General features: G+C 41.1%; 1 protein-coding gene across 8 annotated transcripts in view; it reads right to left on the minus strand.

Annotated features, from left to right (window-relative positions):
• ESR2 (estrogen receptor 2) overlaps window positions 1–20,725 on the minus strand; it is an 83,747-nt gene that overhangs the window by 30,945 nt on the left and 32,077 nt on the right. For all 8 annotated transcript variants that reach the window (XR_008508141.1, XR_006795097.1, XM_064571160.1 and 5 more), the window contains exons 5-7: window positions 13,818–14,117; window positions 11,234–11,372; window positions 4,703–4,836 (exon numbers count right to left, since the gene is read on the minus strand). Coding sequence is in view for 6 of the 8 variants with exons in the window: in XM_064571160.1 (XP_064427230.1) it covers window positions 4,703–4,836; window positions 11,234–11,372; window positions 13,818–14,117 (573 nt within the window). In the remaining 2 variants the exon portion in view is untranslated. The remainder of the gene's footprint in view (window positions 1–4,702; window positions 4,837–11,233; window positions 11,373–13,817; window positions 14,118–20,725) is intronic.

Below are 20,725 nucleotides of genomic sequence, written 5' to 3' on the forward strand. Positions count from 1 at the left end.
TGAATTTCAGTTTGTGCATGTTTCATATTTTCCAGGTCTCCCCTAAATCAGCTCATGCTTTCCTCTACCTCTTAGACTTATGGAAAGTAGTTAGAGTAAGTATCGTTACTATTGTTTTAATGTTCTTATATACTAGTTCTATCATCTGTATCATTTGGGGGTCTTTTCTAATTTATTGGTTTTTCTCCTCATTATAGGTCATGTTTTCTGCTTCTCCACATGCTTGCTAACTTTTGATTGGTTATAAGACATTGCAAGTTTTACCTGGTTGGGTACTGGATATTCTTGTATTCTTTTTTTTTTTTTTTTTAAAGATTTTATTATTTATTTGAGAGAGAGAGTGAGAGAGAGAGAGAAGCACAAGAGGGGGGAGCGGGAGAGGGAGAAGCAGACTCCCTGCCGAGCAGGAGCCCGATGTGGGACTCAATCCAGGGACTCCAGGATCATGACCTGAGCCGAAGGCAGTCACTTAACCAACTGAGCCACCCAGGCACCCTCTTGTATTCTTTTAAATATTCTTGAACTTTGTTCTGTGATGCAGTTAAGTTACTTGACAGTGAGTTTGATCCTTCAGGCTTGCTTTTAAGTTACGTTCGATAGGACCAGAGCAGCCTTTAGTCTAGGGCTAAGTTTACCTCACTACCAACACAATTACTTTCTGGGCACTACACCCAGTGTCCAGTATATTACAAGGTTTTTCCTCTGGCTGTGAGAACATGAACTATTCCTGGCCCCGTGTGAATGCTAGGGATTATTCTGCCTGCTCCTTTCTGATGGCTCTTTTGCCGTCCTTGGTTAAGTATCTTTATAAGCATGAGATTAATGCTCAGCTGAAGACTTGAAGGGCATCTGCTACAGATCCGCAAAGCCTCTGCGTCCAGCTCTTCCGTCACCAGTAGTCTCCTCCCCTGCAAATCCCAGCTGCGTTGGCCTCCCCAAATTCACAGCTCTGTCTTCCCAGTGCAGAGAGACCACCGGTGTCTATTTGGCTTACCTCTCCCTATGGAACCTGGAAGTTGGTTCTACGTAGTAAACTGGATGATCAAAGGGTTCATTTTGTGTCCCTTCTCTTGGGGCTGTCCTGTGTGGTTTGTTGTCCAATGTCCAATGTCTATTTTGTACATTCTCTAGTTTTTCTTTTTTTCTTTAAGGTGGGAAAGTAGATTCTGTCCCTATTTTTAATGTAATGCTATAAATAATCCAGAACAACAACAACAAATGCCCACATCTTCAAATGTCTAAAACCTAGCACAGAAAAGACCCCTCTCTCCTGACAGGGGAAATTTTCCAATAGAAACAGAATCCCATTTTCCTAAACCCATTTGACAACTGTTTTGACTACCAAGTGAGAAAGGAACTTTGTTAAAAGAAGATTTCCTAAATGGAGATTTACTGTAAACAAATTCTACTCAATTTACCACCACAAGTGGTAATTACCTCACATGCCTGACTCACCCTCTGTAATTCTCTTACTACGGGCAGTTCTGTCAGATGCTGCAGGAGGAACGCCGTAGCCTTAGTCTCTCCCATTTGCACAGATGATGCTTCTAGTTTTCACAACACAATATGATGTCTCGGAGGCTAAACTGACGGTAAGGAGCCTTGCCAAACAGAAGGCTTTATACTGCAAGTGTTGTAACAAGAAGCAAATGGCTTTCCAAGGAGCACTTAGCTGTACAGAAAAGAGTTCCAAATTATTTCTGAAAGTAAGAGAAGCCCATAATCCAGCATTTGATGATCCTCCGAGGCCAAGGTGGAAATGCACTTTTCAAGCAAATCCCCCTTTAAGAGAGGCAGAAATGGCAGCACACATGTGAAGTAAGGTCTGTAGGTGGGTTCAAAGAGACCAGGAAAAGTTGATTTTCTTCCATGATCACTTTCAAATATCTCAGTGGGACATCACTTTAATCACTGAAGTAAGCTCGGCCCTTGTATTATGTTGTAAAAGGTGAATGGGAACAAATATCAAGAAGGTGCCAGAAGTCCCAGAGCATTTAGGAATCTTCTTGGCTTTCCCTACAATTTTCATTTGCTCAACAATTGACCATTTCTATTCACAAATTGTTTTCCTGAGCTGGGGTCGAGAGTGCATGGGGTCTAAGGAAAATGTCCTGCCAGGCAGGGAGGGCCAGATTAAAACCCAACTGGGCAGTACCCAAAGGTTGTCTACAGGGTCTCTGTACCTCTCATGACCTTCAGATGCCTTCTTCGTTCCACCCTCCCCCCTCCGTCAAGACTTACCCCAGACCCAGCCATCTATCTCCATGCTCTATACCAGGGCTACTCAAAGTGTGGTATGTACCAGTCCACAGAGATAAGTAGGGATTGAGCGTAGACACTGGGAAACTCTTACAGCAATTGACAGAGTAATTTTAAATCAATTTAATGTAATAACAAAAAACTAGCACTTGTATTTTGCACTTTTACTTCATTTTTTCTAGTAATTTATTTTTATTATATTTTATAAAAGTAACTGTCTATAATAATTTGGAAATTAAAAAAGAGAGACCTGATCCTTCACCACAAATAGCTTGAGAAGCACTGTTTCCCTTTCCCCTTCATCAAATCTAGTGCCAATGTCCAAGAGTACATGGGGGTGTTAGACACACAGAAAAGTATAGGCTACAGAAGGAGAGGTCAACTGGTCCCAAAATGTGGCCACAGGATCTGCACTGAGTTTTAGCCTCAGGAACTGCTGCTCTGTCTGATTTAAAATAAAGTAGCATGATACGATCCCACAGATTCCTATTGTTTCTAACATGAAAGTTCTAAGGTTGGATAAAATCTACGTAGTAAAGCCCCATACGATGCCCAAATGAAGTTAGCTGTAAGTCATCAGTTGAGGATTAAAACTTGCATATACATATCATTTCAAAAGAAATCAACCAACAAGGGTAAATAGCTAAGCAAAGCAATTAACACTGGGGATAGCAGCTGGACCAAATACCAGGTAGACAGTAAACTGAACAGTGTGAACGCTACATAGAAACTTAGAAATGTGTACAAAATAGCACCATTGTATTTATTGCAGCAATGTTTATAATGTCAAAAAAAAAAAAAAAAAAACCAACCCTGTGGTTAAGTAAAGGTCCATCAATAAGGAAATGGTTGAACAATTTAGACAATGTCCTCACTCAAAAGATTGAGTTAGATCTCTCCTAGTTGACCTGGAGGTATTTCACAGCATTTTGAAAAGTAAAAAAGGAAGACACAGAGAAGTATTTGTATATTATGTATCCCAGTTTTTAAATGGGGGAGGAGGAGAAAGCTTATCTTTGTGGATATTGAAGGTGAGGTATTATTTTATAAGATTATTAGATAGAAGAAGGTATGAAGTCTATCCTCCGGCAAGATTAGCTACTTGGTGTTGGGGTGGAAGGTTCAAGCAAGTAATGAGATCAAAGCAAGCCTCTTTCAAAGTCTTTATAATTTCTAACATAAGCTGCTAGACCGTTTATGTAAAATGACACATACAAGCCTGCGTGTGCCTGGGTATCTCTCTCTATAAGTATGTGTGTGTGCATATATCTACCTACCTACCTACCTACCTACCCGTGTCTATCTACCTGTCTACCTACCTGTATCTATCAAGAGCTGTCTGTCTGTCCATCTATCTACAGAGAGCTGTTAAAGATTGGTCACCAAAGTTATGGTGGTCATCTTGCCCAGGCACAGGGGAGGATCCTGGTGACTTTTTTCTCCCTTATATGTTTCTCTCTTGTTTGGATGTTTACAACAACCAGGTATTACTTATATATAAGAAAAGAGCAGCAACGCTACAACACTCACTTGTATCGTCGACGTCTCCCTCATTTCCCACCTCCAAGCCCTGTGTTTCGTTCGGGTCCGGCCCTTCCTCCCTGGTCCTGCGCATTTCAGTCCAGGCTCTCACTGTCCCGGGCCCCTGCCTCTGTCTCTCCCCTCTCCAGCCAATCCTCCACATGGACGCCAGAGTGACCTTGATGGAACACCTATCTGTCCATGACGCTCCCCCGCCTGCACCTCTTCTAGGCTGCTCGGTGCCCTGAGGGGTGGTTCTCGGCCCAGGTGTGCAGTGTAATCTCTGGCATGGCACGGCCCTCCTCGACCATGCACACCTCCCTCTGCTCTTCTCCCGCACCGTCTGCATAATGTATGCCCATCCCTGAAGACGCGCTCCAACACCGTTTCCTTCTGCAACCACTCCAGCGTCTCTGCTGCTTTCCCACAGTCCTCTGTACATAGTCTATTAGACCACTGATCATTCTTTTCAATGATTTGTCCCTCTTCCTCCCTACACTATGAACTACTGGAAGGCAGGACTGTATCTTCAATGTCTTTACCAAATGAATAAATGAAATCAATGAATGAATGAGTCTGAAAAAGCAAAGCAGTAAATATAAATGCACGTCAACCATGCCTGTATAAACGATGAACAAAGGCTGCAAAGTAAGTATTCTAAAGTTCATTTTTTTTCTTTTCCAGCAAAGTGGCTTGAGCCGCTTTTTAAATTACTTCCAGAAATTCAGTCAGTGAATAATTTATTTTCAAGTTACCAAAAGTTAACTGCACTTTAAATCCCTATAAAATGAAACAGAAGTCAGAAAGAAAGCCATTTCCCCTTCTTAAGTAAAATAAGTTCAGTGCTGTTCTTCATTCTATGCCAGTTCTAGAAACAGCAACTCTCCCCCATAAAACACAGCCCAGCTGTGTGGCTACTTACTGGAGTTGAGGAGGACCATGGCCTTGACACAGAGATACTCTTTGTGTTGGAGTTTTAACTCACGGAACCTTGAAGTTGTTGCCAAGAGCATGTCGAAGATTTCCAGAATTCCTTCTACGCATTTCCCCTCATCCCTACAAAAGTTCATTTGGAAATTTAAGAAACATGCAGCACTAGGCAACCATCAAAAGTAATAAGGAATATTTTCTTGTTAATCTCAAATTTCATCTTGTACATCTTTTAACAAAATGGTAATGAAAGCACCTCCAGTGACACAAAATTATTAGGATTATCTTCATATAAAGAGGACAGGGAACTTTCCCTAAATTCCAAAAGCAAACATTTGAATAAATACTATTTAGGCAAAAATGTGCATTGGAAATACACTTCCCTTCTACCTGCTCACCAAATGTTTTCTTTAACAGAATACCATTTCTGTTGATTATTTTCGATCTAAACCATTTCAGCCAACCAGCCAGAGTTATGACACATATTGCTAAAATGAGACATTCCATGTTCCCATCAGAAGACTCTGAAGTGCTAATGAGGAAGACTGAATGTTTACCGAAGCAAATGCCCTAAGAAGAAACAACCTTCACATCTATGGCTTAACTCACTCCCCGGTGGTCATTTAGAAACTGGTGAGGCAACTAAGAGACATTTAACATAACTTGAAAAAAAGCTAGTCTGGGGGCGCCTGGGTGGCTCAGTCATTAAGATTCCGCCTTCGGCTCAGGTCATGATCCCAGGGTCCTGGGATTGAGCCCCGCATCCGGCTCCCTGCTCGGCGGGAAGCCTGCTTCTCCCTCTCCCGCTCCCCCTGCTTGTATTCCCTCTCTCTCGCTGTGTCTCTCTCTGTCAGATAAATAAATAAAATCTTTAAAAAAAGAAAAAAAGCTAGTCTGATACACCAAGAAATCACAATTAGAGGAGACGGATTAGAACGAGGAAAGGAAGGTAGAAAGGGAGACATGAACATTTTTGACTTGCCAAAGATTATTTTTAAGCAAAAGTTTTAGACAAACTTTGAACCATATAATCAAAATTCTTTTGAACACTCACAGAAATGAATTTTTATGCATACTTTTGAAGGAAATTACTTGAACTGTATTTAGAAAATACCAGCTTCAATTCACTCCAGCCAGACACACATTATTCTGCCTCACTGCTCCCCCAAAAAACTTCTATTGTCATCAGTCGTAGTCCTTGGAAGCCCTTGACAAGCAGTTGGATGATTTTGCCTTGAAACTCATTTGCGTCTCAACACCTGCAGTGCAGGATGAAGGAGAGCCTGGCAGCAGTGGGCGTCTGCCAGTTTCATCTTTAGTCTCCCCCGCAGCCCCTGAAGGGGACCTGAGATCTTTAGAGAACTGGCTGCTCCACTCCTTCCTTCCCCCAGCCCCAAGCCAGGACATTTCTAGTGATGGTGGCGGCTGGGGAAAGGGTCTCTGTGGAACCCAGCGGACACCAGTGGGAACCACGATGCTGGTGCACCCTTTCCCACCGGGTTCTCTGTGAGGGCAGCAGCTTGCCAGGACCCTGTGTCCCATAGCATTCAACGCCCCCATCTCAGACTCACCTACACAAAGCTACCAGCAAGAAAATTGTGAGTTCCAAACAAAACTGGTAACTTCTGCAACCACCTGAGGCTTTCTGAAAATGCACAGGTTAAGTGATAAAACACCAATGCCCCCTGGAAGTCACTCACAGAGAAAGGCTACCTTGGAAAATCAGAGCCCTGGGCGAGGGGTGCCGAAACCCATAGGAAACCGCCAACCTTCCTCAAGTCCTGTCCTCCCCACCTCCTCTGCTCCGGGCTGTCCCAGGCAGCCTGTGGCAAGTGCCCAGTGAGGACAACGTATGCTGTGCACATAGCAGATGCACAAGAAATACCTGTGCACCAAATGCCCCCCATGCCGCATAATCAAATCACTGTGCTTGGGGACAATTAATTACTGAAAATTGTCATTGTTGGGCTTGAGGACATCTGACACCGAGAAAAGCTGGTTCTAAAATATCTTGGGGTCGGGGGGGCACCTGGCTGACTCAATCCGTAGAGCATGCGACTTGATCTCAGGGCTGTAAGTTTGAGCCCCACAGTGGGTATAGAGATCACTTAAAAATAAAATCTTAAAAAAAAAAAAAAATAAAGTATCTCTGGGGACAAAAATCAAAAGCCCACCAAGTCCTGCATTGATTGTTTAATAGTTTGGCTCTTTACTTTTCTGTGAGACTCAGTCAGAGGTGGGGTCATGAACATGTAGGTGCACATGTACACACATGCACGCACACGCACGCACACGCACGCACACACCCTGCTCCCCAAATAGTATAAGAGGATTCATCTGAAATCAACCCTATTTTGCAGAGGTTGCCACTTGTACCAAAAAACACATCCCTGCGTATTGAAATTAGTAGCATTTCCTCCTTGAAATGCATGCCATTTTAAATGTAAATTCATATTTCAAAAATGGAGGGAGAGTTTATATTCTAGAGCATCCTAAGCCCTGAGAAATGCTCTAACTCACAATAATCAGAACATGCGTACCTCATGGAAAAAGTGAATCTCTAAACTAATTCTAAAGAACGAAGTCTGATTGCTTTTACCAGAGGTGTGATAGCCAACCACTTCATTCAAGGGTTGGCATGGTTAGAATATTTTTACTCACTTCAAAGGCTAGAGAAACCAAATATATTTTTTTAGGAAAGAAATGAAAAATATAGGAAATAAGGTACAATACCTCATAAATGACACCCTAATAAAGTTCTGCCTGAAAAGAGTTTAAATAACACATTAATGAGATCTATTACACTTATTTCATAACTACGGAATGAAACTGAATTAGGAGTAAGAAATTAGGATAAGATTAAAAGATTTTAATTAAAGAGAGAGGACACATGATTTCAATGTTAAAATATCGAAACAATCTATAATCAAACCAACCCACTCCCAGAAGCTTAACTTTTGCGCGGCATTTGTCCATAAACTAGGGCTAAGCAAAAATAAAATTAGTTAAGTACATGTGGAATGTCTTATTATGTGATAACCACTCCTTTATAAAAGGAAAAGCTTCTGTTTGATACCAAGGACAAAATGTTGAATGAGTGGACACCGCTTTGGGTGCCCTATTTTGTGCCTACATACATACGCGCTAGGGGCACACACGTGGGCGTATGTAGACCACAGTTCACTTCCGGTGGGGAGGGGGACACTAGGGTGCGGGGGCTCCAGGCTTAACACGCGGAGAGGACTTAAATATTAAACTGATGTGGAAATTACCTACATACAAAAAGGGATATTTTAAAGTGAAAATTCTTTGGGAATCTTGAAATTCAATGCACAAATAGCTAACGTGAAAGCAAACTCAGTACATTCACAATACGATTCCAGGGAATTCCATAAACGTCCACAATGGGGTCCACACCCGGATCCAAACTCCCTCTGACTTTTTAATATGTAACATTAGACAGTTTCCTATTGATGCCAAGGACATCAATGTCTTAGCGTATATGATTTTTTTTTTAAAGATTTTATTTATTTATTTGACAGAGAGAGACACAGCGAGAGAGGGAACACAAGCAGGGGGAGTGGGAGAGGGAGAAGCAGGCTTCCCGCGGAGCAGGGAGCCCGATGCGGGGCTCGATCCCAGGACCCTGGGATCATGACCTGAGCCGAAGGCAGACGCTTAACGACTGAGCCACCCAGGCGCCCCGCATATATGATTTTTTTAAGCGAGCAGAAGCCCAGATTCTGTGGTAGATCTCCACATGAATTTGTAACTCTAGTGATTACTGAGAGAACCACCTTGTTTAGCAATAAGCTGAGGTAACCGGGTTTTCCTCTCATCCTGAACTGGTTCAAGTCTTCTCGCCACAGAAGCCTCAACAAGAATGAGGGACAACAGCAATTACTGTCTCAGGCTGTACAGCTGAGCTCATTTGGTTGTATTCACCAGCTTGTCCTGTCACACCACCACTGGAAGGAACTCTCATAGGACAATCTGCCAAAAGACAGCGATTTTCAAACACTGTGCAAATTATTTATTCATGTTGCAGAAAAATCTCCTAGTACTTCTTTATGATGTGTAATCTCTGACTTTCTGAATAAAGAACATTTAGAGCATTTTTGAATAGACAACCCCTCCAGAAACACGCGTTTACATAAAACAGTACTCATCATGCATGAAGGAACTGAATTATCTTAGACTTGAAATTCTAGACATCACAAAGTTTATGTGTTGGCAATACTAGAGATTGCGACAAAAAATAACCATGATAGGTGCTATCAAAAATGCCAGCTCAATGTGAAGGCATTTACAGTTCCAGAGACTCCTCTCCTATACTCAGATATACTAGATTTGTATGCAGTACAACACGATACTTTCAAATATTTATAAAAAGTAATGTGAGGGGAGCCTGGGTGGCTCAGTCAGTGAAGCATCCAACTCTTGATTTTGGCTCAGGTCGTGATCTCAGAATCATGGGATCAGGCCTCATGTCAGGCTCCACACTCAGCATGGAGTCTCCTGGTCCCACTCCCTCTGCTCCTCCCCCTGCTCTCTCTCTCTCTCAAATAAATAAACAAACAAATAAAATCTTTAAAAAGTACTGTGAGTCTATTAAAATAATTTGTAAGAAAAATTACTTTTTTTTTCTTCTATTACTTAACCAAAAGGTAGGCCTAAAATTTGTCCAGGATGTGTGTCCATTTACAGTAACTTACATTTACAGGAATTAAAGAACCCAAACAAAGGGGAGAGTTAATTCTACTAAAAACCAGTCACTGAACATAAACATTAAATGTGACATCAATTTAGAAATCAACACAAAAAGTAAAATAACTTAATCCCAGTGTCTGCAAATGTAATGACTAATCAAGGGATGAAACTTCTTCCTAGCACTAACTTCTAGGAGAATTACATGTGTATATTTATGTGTGTGTGGCTTCATTTGAACACCAAGTGGAACAGCATGTCCTGTTATACAGGTAACTACTGTTATATTTAAGAACACGGACTTCACAGCCAGCCCCAGCATCCAGCTCCAGCATTTACTGCTCTGTAACTGCCAGCAAATTACCTAACCCTCCCCCCATTTCCACATTTGAAGAATAGGGATAATAATGGCGCTTACTCATTAAGGGCTGTTAAGAAAATGAAATGAGTTAACACATCAAGTGCATAAGATGGTGCCTAGCATATAGGCAATAGCTTGGCTATTTTGATTGCTACTGAAGGGTCTGGACTTCCAGAACCTTCTTCCATGGTTCAACACCTGGGCTTGCTCCTGCCACAGCCCAAGCTCCAGCTCTTGCCAAAGGCTCTGTTCTCCACCAAAATACCTCTGTTACTTAGAACAGTGCTCTTTGTCAATGTTGTCATCCAGGACAACAGGCAGAATGGGTGCTAAAATCTTGGGGGTATCACTTTTTATCTGTGTAATATGTGCACAGGGGTCTTCTGATGATCCAAAGAAGTAATACCAAGGGTTGGGCGCAGATGCTCTCCATCCGTATAATGGCATCCTTCTACTCTGTGCACAGAGTCCAATGTGACTGAACATTCTACTTTAGAACTGTTTCAAAATAAGGAACATGGAAATCAATTTCCATCGAGATTTTCAACCTGCTCAAATATGTAACAAGAAAGTGTTCTATTTTTTGTACTAAAATTTTGAGTGTTGTATATTCTAGCTCTTCCTCCATGAAGAGTTCACCTGAATCGATTAAAAATGGGTTCCTTTTGGGGCGCCTGGGTGGCTCAGATGGTTAAGCATCTGTCTTCAGCTCGGGTCATGGTCCTGGGGTCCTGGGATCGAGCCCCACGTCCTGCTCCTGGCTCGGCGGGGAGCCTGCTTCTCCCTCTGCCTCTGCCTCTTCCCCTGCTCATGCTCTCTATCTCTGTGTCTCAAATGAATAGGTAAAATCTTAAAAAAAAAAAAAAAAAAAAAAAATAGGTTCCTTTTCTGTGCCATCTTTAAAAGGAAACAAAATGAAATCGAGTGATGGCTTTGGTACTATCCTTCCCCAATTTCCATTACCTTTCATTTGGTTTTAATAACCATTCTTTCCACTGCTATTGTCAACAATGCTATAGAGTATATGCAGTTAGAGTCAAAGCGCGTTAAAAGAAACTTAGCAGATTTGTAAGAATTCTATCACCTTTCTAGACAGAGATAGACATGGTCCCTATAAAGTGGAAACCAAACAGCAGGGCAATTTAAAATTATAAACTGAAAATGGAATTTTTAATGCAGAAAAATCTAAGTTGACTTGTACAGTTAGTAGCCACATATTCTGCAAGATATAGGCCCTGCTATGGCTTGGCCTGTAAATGCTGCCCCACCACAGGTCAGAATGAGTCACAGGACACTGAATCCTAGGACCCATGCTCTCCTTCTCCAGCTCTTGACCTGGGGTAGGAGCTCATGACATTATCATCCTCTTAATTGCCCTTTTAGGTGTGAGATTTTAATTGTGGCACCCAGGACTCAAACAGGTCAGAGAAGAAACACGATGTATTTTTTTCTCACCTGTCCAGAACGAGGTCTGGAGCAAAGATGAGCTTGCCCGGGTGGTCAATGGAGCGCCACATCAGCCCCACCATCAGCACCTCCATCCAGCAGCTCTCCAAGAGGCGCACTTGGTCGTAGAGACTGAGCTCCACAAAGCCTAGGGAAAGCAAGAGGCCGTGAGACATATCCACTCTGCTCCTCAACTCCCTGTTTCTGTGAAAACAGAAGAGCAAGTTCTAACAAGCTATGAAAACACAAGCAATATAGGGAAACACTCAATATTTTAAAAATGTGGTTAAATGCTGACCTAAGGAAGGAAATTTTGAACTCAGAGTACGTAACTCACAATGTCCAGCCTTGGATGCCTTCTAGAGATGACCATATTCCTTTTAAGGTTTGTAAAGGACTATTAACTTGGGCTTACAGCTCCCCAGACAAATGCTAGGGAAGAACAGAAAGCTAGAACAGATCATTTTCAGTCATATTTTAAAAATTCCTCTGCACTGCTGAGAAAGATAATAGTCGGCTGCCAGCCAGAGGCTGCCTGTCTGGCCCAGTTCACAAGAGGGGCTGGGAGGGGTGGAGGGATGGGATGGGGGAGCTGGGAGTCCGGGACATGCAGAGAGAACAGCACCAGCCCCCTGCAGAAAGTCAAGGCTTCAAATGAAAGATATCTCCGATTGCTTAAAATTTCAGTGTTAGAATCATTCTTCTGATTAGGAGCACTGTCTCTAGGCTCTTCTATCCTGAAAAGCAAATGTAACAATCGAAGCAGGTCCCAATAGCCTGATAACCTAACAGCATGGATTGGTCCAAATATCAGAAAGAAACAGGTAATCTCTAGGGAGGTGAGCACTTTAAAAGCAAAGCAGAGATCACTGGTGCTTCCTCCACAAACCATGATAAAAAGAGAAGGCAGTGTAATATAAAAACTAACCAAACACATAGCCCAGGAGTGCAGTGGACTCCAGTTACGATCCCGGCTCAGCCCCATCCTAGCTAGTTACTCAGTCTCCTTTTAAGTCGATTATCTTACAGAAAAAATGGGAGTAACAAGGCCTACCCTCTGACAAGGCCCTGCAGGCAGCCTCTCTCAGCATCCTCATTTTACAGATGAGGAGACCATGGCACAGGAAGCACATGAGTGTGAGCAATATAACGCCGACAGGCACAAAGGAGAACTGAATGGAGGGAGTCACAAATGAAAGATGGCTCAGTCCTTCTCCAAAGTCACACCCTGTCCTAACACTGTATGCGTTCCAATCTCCCTTGCAGTTACAGACAATAAGCCTGCCCATAGGAGATTAGGCTTCTTATATTTGCAGCTATCCAACAAGGTCAAGGCTAGGTGATATTTTACTTTTTCTTTTTTTAATTTTGGAAAATGACTACCTGCCGAGAGAGGAAAGAAAATCACACCTTTAGACGATGCCTAAATTTTCTGAAAATTTGTTTAAAACACCAGGCTTAACGAAGGACTAATGCAGCTCAAGAATTCAGTTTTGTTATGGCACAAAGAAGCTGCATGGCCTTCAATGATCATTAATTTCACCACCACTCTCCACATGGCGTCCTGAACACCAGTGTTTGGCATACATGCAGCGCAACAGCTAGAGGAAGATGCCTCAGTATTGTCTCCTATGAAAAGAGCAGAGAAAATAACATGATTCTGGCTAAGGTGAAGATCTAGACTATCAAAACAAAACTAGAAACCAGAAGATCCGCAGGAAGCTCAGAGGGAATGGGCCCAAGCCAATGAATGACCCAAGAAATACTATTACACCAGGCCTGGAGTCCCACAGCTCCTCACCCCCAACTCCTCCTCACCCAGCTTCTCAGCAGTTTCCAGGCTTTATACTTCGTCTAAAGCGGTTGCAGCCTCCAGGCCATGGGAACTGTCCCTAGGGGTTTAGAACCTGGAGAGAGACCTCATTCTTAGATGACCGTAAATATGCACATGAAGGAACCCTTTCAGGAGGTTGGGCTGCTTGCCATTCTGTGTTAGAATTCTAGATTCACTGTCACAGAAACACCGATTCAAATGATAACGAGGTGGTAATTTTAGCACAATGCAGTATTTCAGGTATATATTACAAACTGGCCTGACCCTAGAATTTCTTGCCCAAATGGTCACTTTTGGCCCACTTCTAGAGTCTGGGTGGGTTTTTTTCTTGGGTCTACCCTCTCAGACCACATCTCAGCATGAGAGGTGTCCAACAGGCTCGTGTGCATAGAAGATGTGGCCACAGAGGATAGGGTGTGGACAAGGCCCTGTGGGATGGTTCTGGGGTGGGAAAAGAAGAGAGGTAGCCATGGAAGGAGTCTCACCAAATACCATTCTTCTTGCATTCGCGTGTCCAGTAGAGAACTCAGAAGAGTCCAAGAACTCTAAATTGAAGCCAGACCTTCTAAGACATGCTAAAGGCATGTATGTCAAGATAGTAAGAAAGAACATATCTCATTTAAAGATTATAAATCAAGCTGTCAAATTGTTACACAACCAGACATCATCTGTGGACCTCCATTTTGTACTCTTGCCCTATAAATGTTAGGGGCAGGCCTTTCTACCATAAATGAAAAGCTAAGATCCAGAAAGCTCTACCTGGAATTTTCTTGGCCCAGCCAATCATGTGCACCAGCTCCTTGTCGGCCAGCTTGGTCAAGGACATCATCATGGAGGCCTCGGTGAAGGGCGTGCTGGGGCGGCTCACGAGCACGTGGGGCGGCTCCGCCTCCAGTAGCGTGAGCACCAGCTGCTCCGGGCTCAGGGCGCTCAGCAGCAGCTCCTTCACTCGGGTCACGGGTCCACCATTTTTCGTGGCTTTGCTCAGGCAGTGCAGCTGCTCATCTGAACTTTTCTGCCTTCGCATAACACGGTACCCACACCTTTCTCTCCGGGAGCCTAAACCAGAGAGATGATAACACAGTACTTACCCGTGGCTTCCCCAACCCAGCGTTCAAGTTCCCTGAGCCTCCAGGGCAAGTGTGAGGTAATGACCTGAGTCTATCCTCACAGCGTATCTGCCAACAGAAGCCCAACTTATTTCCTGGAACCTGTGGGGCCAGTACCAAAGATTATTACATTTGCGTCTATTTTAACAAAATCAAAATATGACTTTTTAGGGACAGTAGCCCAAATGACCTTAGGACTCCATTTCAAGATTACCTATGGATACTAAATCTATTTTCTTTTAAAGAGTGCTGACATACCTCGGTTTCCAAACCACAGAATTAGGAATTTTCTTCAGACAAAACATGGGGAAAAGTTAGGAACCGAACATTGATATTTACAAATAGTTATCAAATAATATACTCTTAAAATATATTCTTAAAATGTTCATGTGCATGTATGTGTGTTTACACAGACATATGTATTCTTTTTACATATTTGTACAAATAAATACATTTCAAGCAATAATTTTCTTAAAAATCTGAAAAATATAGAAGAGTACAAATTTTGGCATAAATTCAGTTTTTTTTTAAATTATTTATTTATTTATTTATTTATTTGACAGAGAGAGACACAGCGAGAGAGGGAACACAAGCAGGGGGAGAGGGAGAGGGAGAAGCAGGCTCCCTGCTGAACAGAGAGCCCGATGTGGGGCTCGATCCCAGGTCCCTGAGATCATAACCTAAGCCGAAGGCAGATGCCTAACGACTGAGCCACCCAGGCGCCCCAAATTCTTTCAGTTTTAATGCTTTTTACTTTTCCATATTTCATATGCAAAATTTGGATCACAGTATATATACACTATTTTTAACTTTTTTATTTTTATTAAAAATGTATCATCATACAATTTAAAAAGCTATGCAGTATTCTGTTTTATGAAGATAGCATCACTTTATCTAGTGTCCCCTGTCAATGGAAATCTAGGGTAGTCCTAATTTCTTTGCTAGTATTCATAGTACAGTGAAAATGCATCTTTGTACACACATCTAATTCATTCCCTAAAATAAACTCAAGAAGTCAAGTTGCTGAACCAAGGCATATACACACTTAAAATTTTGATACATATTAACAGGTAACCCTCTAAAACTATTTTAAAATTTATAATACAAACAATACTTTAAGGGGCTTCTTATTTTCTCATAACACCATTGGGCAATAAAAGTCATTTCTAATCTTTGCTAATCTGACAAGTGACTAAACAATCTCATTTTACTTTGTATTCTTTTAATTAGTAGCAAGGTTGACTAATATAATTGCCATACTTTGTATTTCTTTTACTTGTATATCGCCTGTTTATTTCTTTTGCCCTTTTCCTGCCTAATAACCTATGAGGTTTATCTAGTAACTATAGATAACTTTTATTATGTGCCGTATTTGTCTTATTATATATCTTTTAACTTTACTCATGGTATCTATTGTCCTAAGAAAGTTTAGTACACAGTCAAACCTGTCTTTTGTTTCACATCAAGATTATACAAATATTTTCTTGTATCTTCTTTAAGCACTTTTGTGGTTCAAATCTATTTGGAATTTTACGTGTGTTTGTATCATGTCATATGAATATTTCATGTTATGTTCTTCAAATAGATGAATAATTTTCCCAGTAGCATTTATTGCACAAGCTTTTCCCACTGATTTTTATACAATGCCTTGTCATTTAATAAATATATATAAAAGTATCTTCTTGGGGCACCTGGGTGGCTCAGTCGTTAAGCATCTGCCTTGGGCTCAGGTCAGGATCCCAGGGTCCTGGGATCGAGCCCCACATCGGGCTCCCTGCTCAGCGGGAGGCCTGCTTCTCCCTCTCCCACTTCCCCTGCTTGTGTTCCCTCTCTCGCTTTGTCTCTCTCTGTCAAATAAATAAATAAAATATTTTTTTAAAAAAAAGTATCTTCTTCTGGGGGCACCTGGGTGGCTCAGTCAGTTAAGTGTCCAACTCTTGATCTCAGCTCAGGTCTTGATCTCAGGGTGGTGAGTTCAAGCTCTGTGTTGAAAAAGTATCTTCTTCTGGATTTTCTCTTCTGTTTCATATATATATATATATATATATATATATATATATATATATACACGTGTGTGTATGTGTGTGTGTATATGTATATGGAGTGTGTGTGTATACACTTTTTTTTTTTTTAACTCCTGTGCTGGTATCAATATGTTTTAGTTACTGTAGGTTTATGGGTCAGAAACACAATGGGATAATGTCTTTAAGATGGTGTGGTGAGGGAGAAACCTTTAATTTAGAATTATATTCCCAGCTGAACTATCATTCAAGAGGAGGATAAATTAAAGACATTTGAGTTAAGCAAAGATTAAAAAGATATATCACTCACAGCCCTTTTGAAATAACTACTGTGTTATTTGGAATGAAGAAAAATGAACCCAAGAGAAGCAATGAAATTCAATATGCAATGGCAAGAAAATAAATTGGTAAACATGAGAGGAAACCTAATAAACACAGAATGAATAAAATAATAATTAATTTTTGGAGGTACAGAAATAAAGTAAAACCAAATACTGGATAATAACAAGATGAGAGGTGAATAATTTTGGCTGGAACTTTCGAAGAATCTTTATTTGGAAAGAGAAATATCTATTAGAGAGAGTGGCATGAATTCTCAAATTAATCAAGAATGCATGCTAAAATAGAACTGTCACTAAAAGAATTGAAACAGAATGTATGACTTCCAAACTAGCAGAAGAGGTAAAATAAAACAAGAAAATGGGATCAATTCCAAAAAGGAAAAAAAGAAAATATATGATGAAATTGTTAAAATCCTAAAATAAGATGACAGAAATGAATTCAGATATCAGTGATCACAATAAACATAAATAGACTAAATTTATCAAGAGCAACTCGGAGATCACATTTTTTTAGCTAGACATTGACTAGTTGTAAGGGATACATCTAACACATAGAAAACTGAAAATAAAGGGATAGAAAAAGATTGCAGGCAAAAATTAACCAAATAAATCAGTTACGCTATCAATATCAGACAATATAAACTTTAAAGGGCATAAATCATTATTAAGACCTCATCAGATTATAAAAGGAAGATAAATAATTCTAAACCCATAAACATCAAAACAACAAAACAAGAAAACACAGCCTACAAACATAACAGCAAAAAGTGACTAAAAGAAAAAGATAAATTGACAAATACATTATTATAATGCATTTTTTTAAAGATTTTATTTATTTATTTGATAGAGACATAGCGAGAGAGGGAACACAAGCAGGTGGAGTGGGAGTGGGAGAAACAGGCTTCCTGCTGAGCAGGGAGCCTGATGTGGGACTCGATCCCAGGACCCTGGGATCATGACCTGAGCCGAAGGCAGATGCTTAACCGACTGAGACACCCAGGCGCCGCTATAATGCATATTTTAATGTATCTTTCTCAGCAACTGACAGAGCAAACCATTGGGGGAAAAGGCAGAATACAGAACATTGGAATTGTACAATTCACAAGTTTGAGCTATAAAAACTCATGGAATTTGCAAAAATTATCACATACTAGTTTATGAATAAAATTTTAACAAAAATTGGTATCATATAGATCATATTCTTTGATCACAAAAAATAACAAAAATATATAACTTCCAAGCCCTTATAAAGTTTAGCACAAAAATATTTCTAAAGATCCCTTGGTTAAAGACAAAAATACAAAATGAAAATTAAGAAAGACATTAGTCAGGATGTCATTAACATGGGTACAACTTTTGTATGCATCCCCCCCCCAAAAAAACCTAAAAGTTATATCTGCAAAATGCCTAGTTTCTATAGTCCCACCATTATGTTTGTTCACTAAATTCAGTTGTCCACATTTAAAAAAAGAAATATTAGTTAGGAGGTCTGATTACACTTAAATTACTTGCTCCCAAGAAAATTTATCTGAATTTCTTATCCTTGGCTTATCAAAGTAGAAGGAAGGGCTCTATCTATCTAGAGATAATTGAATCAAACTGTTTACTAAAAGAACTAAAAGCCTAAAATATAATTCACTTTATTAGTAATCAGAGAGCTATAGGTATTATTTAAGATCAGTTATACCCCCAGGGTCAAATGGAACAAAATGTTTGGTTTAAGAAAGCACCTTTCTGATCACACATCTCCTTTTTGTAGAGTATACAAGGAAAAAGAGTTTCCAAAACAGGTTTACATACAAAGAGAGAGGTTTTGAATCCATGCACTCAAACTTATTTGACCAACTTTCACTTACAAAGCCCTATATACTGGGCCCTGTACTGAGTCCTAGGGATTCTAAGATCAGCAACATAAAGCCCTTGGCAGGGAACTCACTGGTTTCTACCAAGGACATTTCTAGTGTCATGGCTTTCCCACTGTAATCTCTGCAGTCACCGGGTGTGCCTCTGAGCAAGCCTGATGAGGAACTCTACCAAACAGGAGCGTTCCCTATTAGAAAGTGGTAAATCGCCCCGAGAAAAGAGGATGATGATAAATGGTGATGACAATGACAACAATGAGAGCTAACACCTACTGGGGAAGCCTCTACATGTCAGACACTGTGTATTGTATTTACATTATCTCATTCTGAAAACTGCCGTAGAGGACAGGTGCTCTTATCATCTCCGTGATACAGAGGATTGAAAACAGGCTCAAGGGCGCTCAAATAACCTGCCCAGGGTAGCAAAGCTAGAAAATGGTGAAGGCTGCATATAAACTCAAGCAGTCTGAATCCACAGCTGGTGCTTTTACTACTTTATACCACCTCCCTATCAAGTCCCTTTCATGTGTATATACAGCAGATGAATCAAGAGATGGCATCTGAAAGATGTGGATTTATTCTCCCAACACAGAGAAACAGACCAAACATGTGGCTATTCCGATTGTTTTCCTGGCTATGTTTCAGCATATCCTTATAATGAAGACTTACCCTCAAGTTAGCCTGAGTGGTTATCTTCCCACCATTTAAACCCCCATATTAATATTTCCATAGAAAAGACAAGATTGGTGCAGAAGAAAAAGGTGATAACAGAAGAGACGTGATTTCTTTTTTTTTTTTTTTTTTAAGATTTTGTTTATTTATTTGACAGAGAGAGACACAGCGAGAGAGGGACACAAGCAAGGGGAGTGGGAGAGGGAGAAGCAGGCTCCCGGCTGAGCAGGGAGCCCGATGCGGGACTCGATCTCAAGACCCTGGAACCATGACCTGAGCCAAAGGCAGATGCTTAACGACTGAGCCACCCAGGTGCCCCAAGAGACATAATTTCTAAAGCGGGGAGTGAAATGGTGTAGGAGGATCCAGGATGCAGATAGGTTCCTAATCTTCCAAGACTGGAGAGAAGGAAGACGATGGATGGAGGGTTTATTGAGAGGGCAGACAATGAGAGTGCTGGGAAAGGAGGGAGGCATCATTAAGAAAATTCACTCCTGGGGTGCCTGGGTGGCTCAGTCCTTAAGGGTCTGCCTTCAGCTCAGGTCATGATCCCAGGGTCCTGGGATGGAGCCTCTCATCGGGCTCCCTGCTCGGCGGGAAGCCTGCTTCTCCCTCTCCCACTTCCCCTGCTTGTGTTCCCTCTCTCGCTGTCTCTCTCTGTGTCAAATAAATAAGTAAAAATCATAAAAAAAAAAAAAAAAGAAAATTCACTCCTAATTGTCCTTCTCTTGATCAGTAAAGGGCTAAATACCCAAATGTTTGCATATCAACCCATCTCATTCCTTTTGCAATCTCCAAAGATAATAAAAAATTTTTTTCGGGGCGCCTGGGTGGCTCAGTCGTTGAGCGTCTGCCTTCGGCTCGGGTCATGATCCCAGGGTCCTGGGATCAAGCCCCGCATTGGGCTCCCTGCTCCGCGGGGAGCCTGCTTCTCCCTCTCCCACTCCCCCTGCTTGTGTTCCCTCTCTCGCTGTCTTTCTCTCTCTCTCAAATAAATAAAATCTTTAAAATATATATATATTTTTTTTCTTAGACAGCCCTACCCAATTTCTTTTTGGCCAAATTCAATGACCATTTCTCTTGTTCTCTTTTCCATGAAATATTTTTTTCCAGTTTTATTGAGAAATAATTGCCATATATCACTGTGTAAGTTTAAGGTATAGAGCATAATGGTTTGGCTTACATATACTGTGAAGTGATTACTACAGTAAGTTCAGTTAGCATCCATCATCTCACATAGATAAATAAAGAGAGAAAGGAAAGAAAGAAATTTTTTCTTTCAGAACCCTTAGGATTTACTCTTAATAACTTTCATACATATATAGCAGTGTTAATTACAGTCATCATGCTGTACATTACATTGCTAGTATTTATTTATCTTGTAACTGGAAGTTTGTACCCTTGACCACTTTTCCCCAATTCCCTTCCCCCCCACACCCTGCCTCTGGTAACCACAAATCTGTTATCTTTTTCTAGGACTTTGGGCTTTTTGTTTTGTTTTTTTATTTTTTTATTTTTTATTTTATTTTTTTTTTTAAAGATTTTATTTATTTATTTGAGACAGAGAGAATGAGAGAGAGAGCACATGAGAGGGGGGAGGGTCAGAGGGAGAAGCAGACCCCCTGCTGAGCAGGGAGCCCGATGCGGGACTCGATCCCGGGA

Source organism: Mirounga angustirostris, unplaced genomic scaffold (genome assembly GCF_029215605.1).
Source record: "Mirounga angustirostris isolate CCGP_5_RB_7025 unplaced genomic scaffold, mMirAng1.0.hap1 SCAF_9, whole genome shotgun sequence".
In the NCBI taxonomy this organism is placed as follows: Eukaryota; Metazoa; Chordata; class Mammalia; order Carnivora; family Phocidae; genus Mirounga; species Mirounga angustirostris.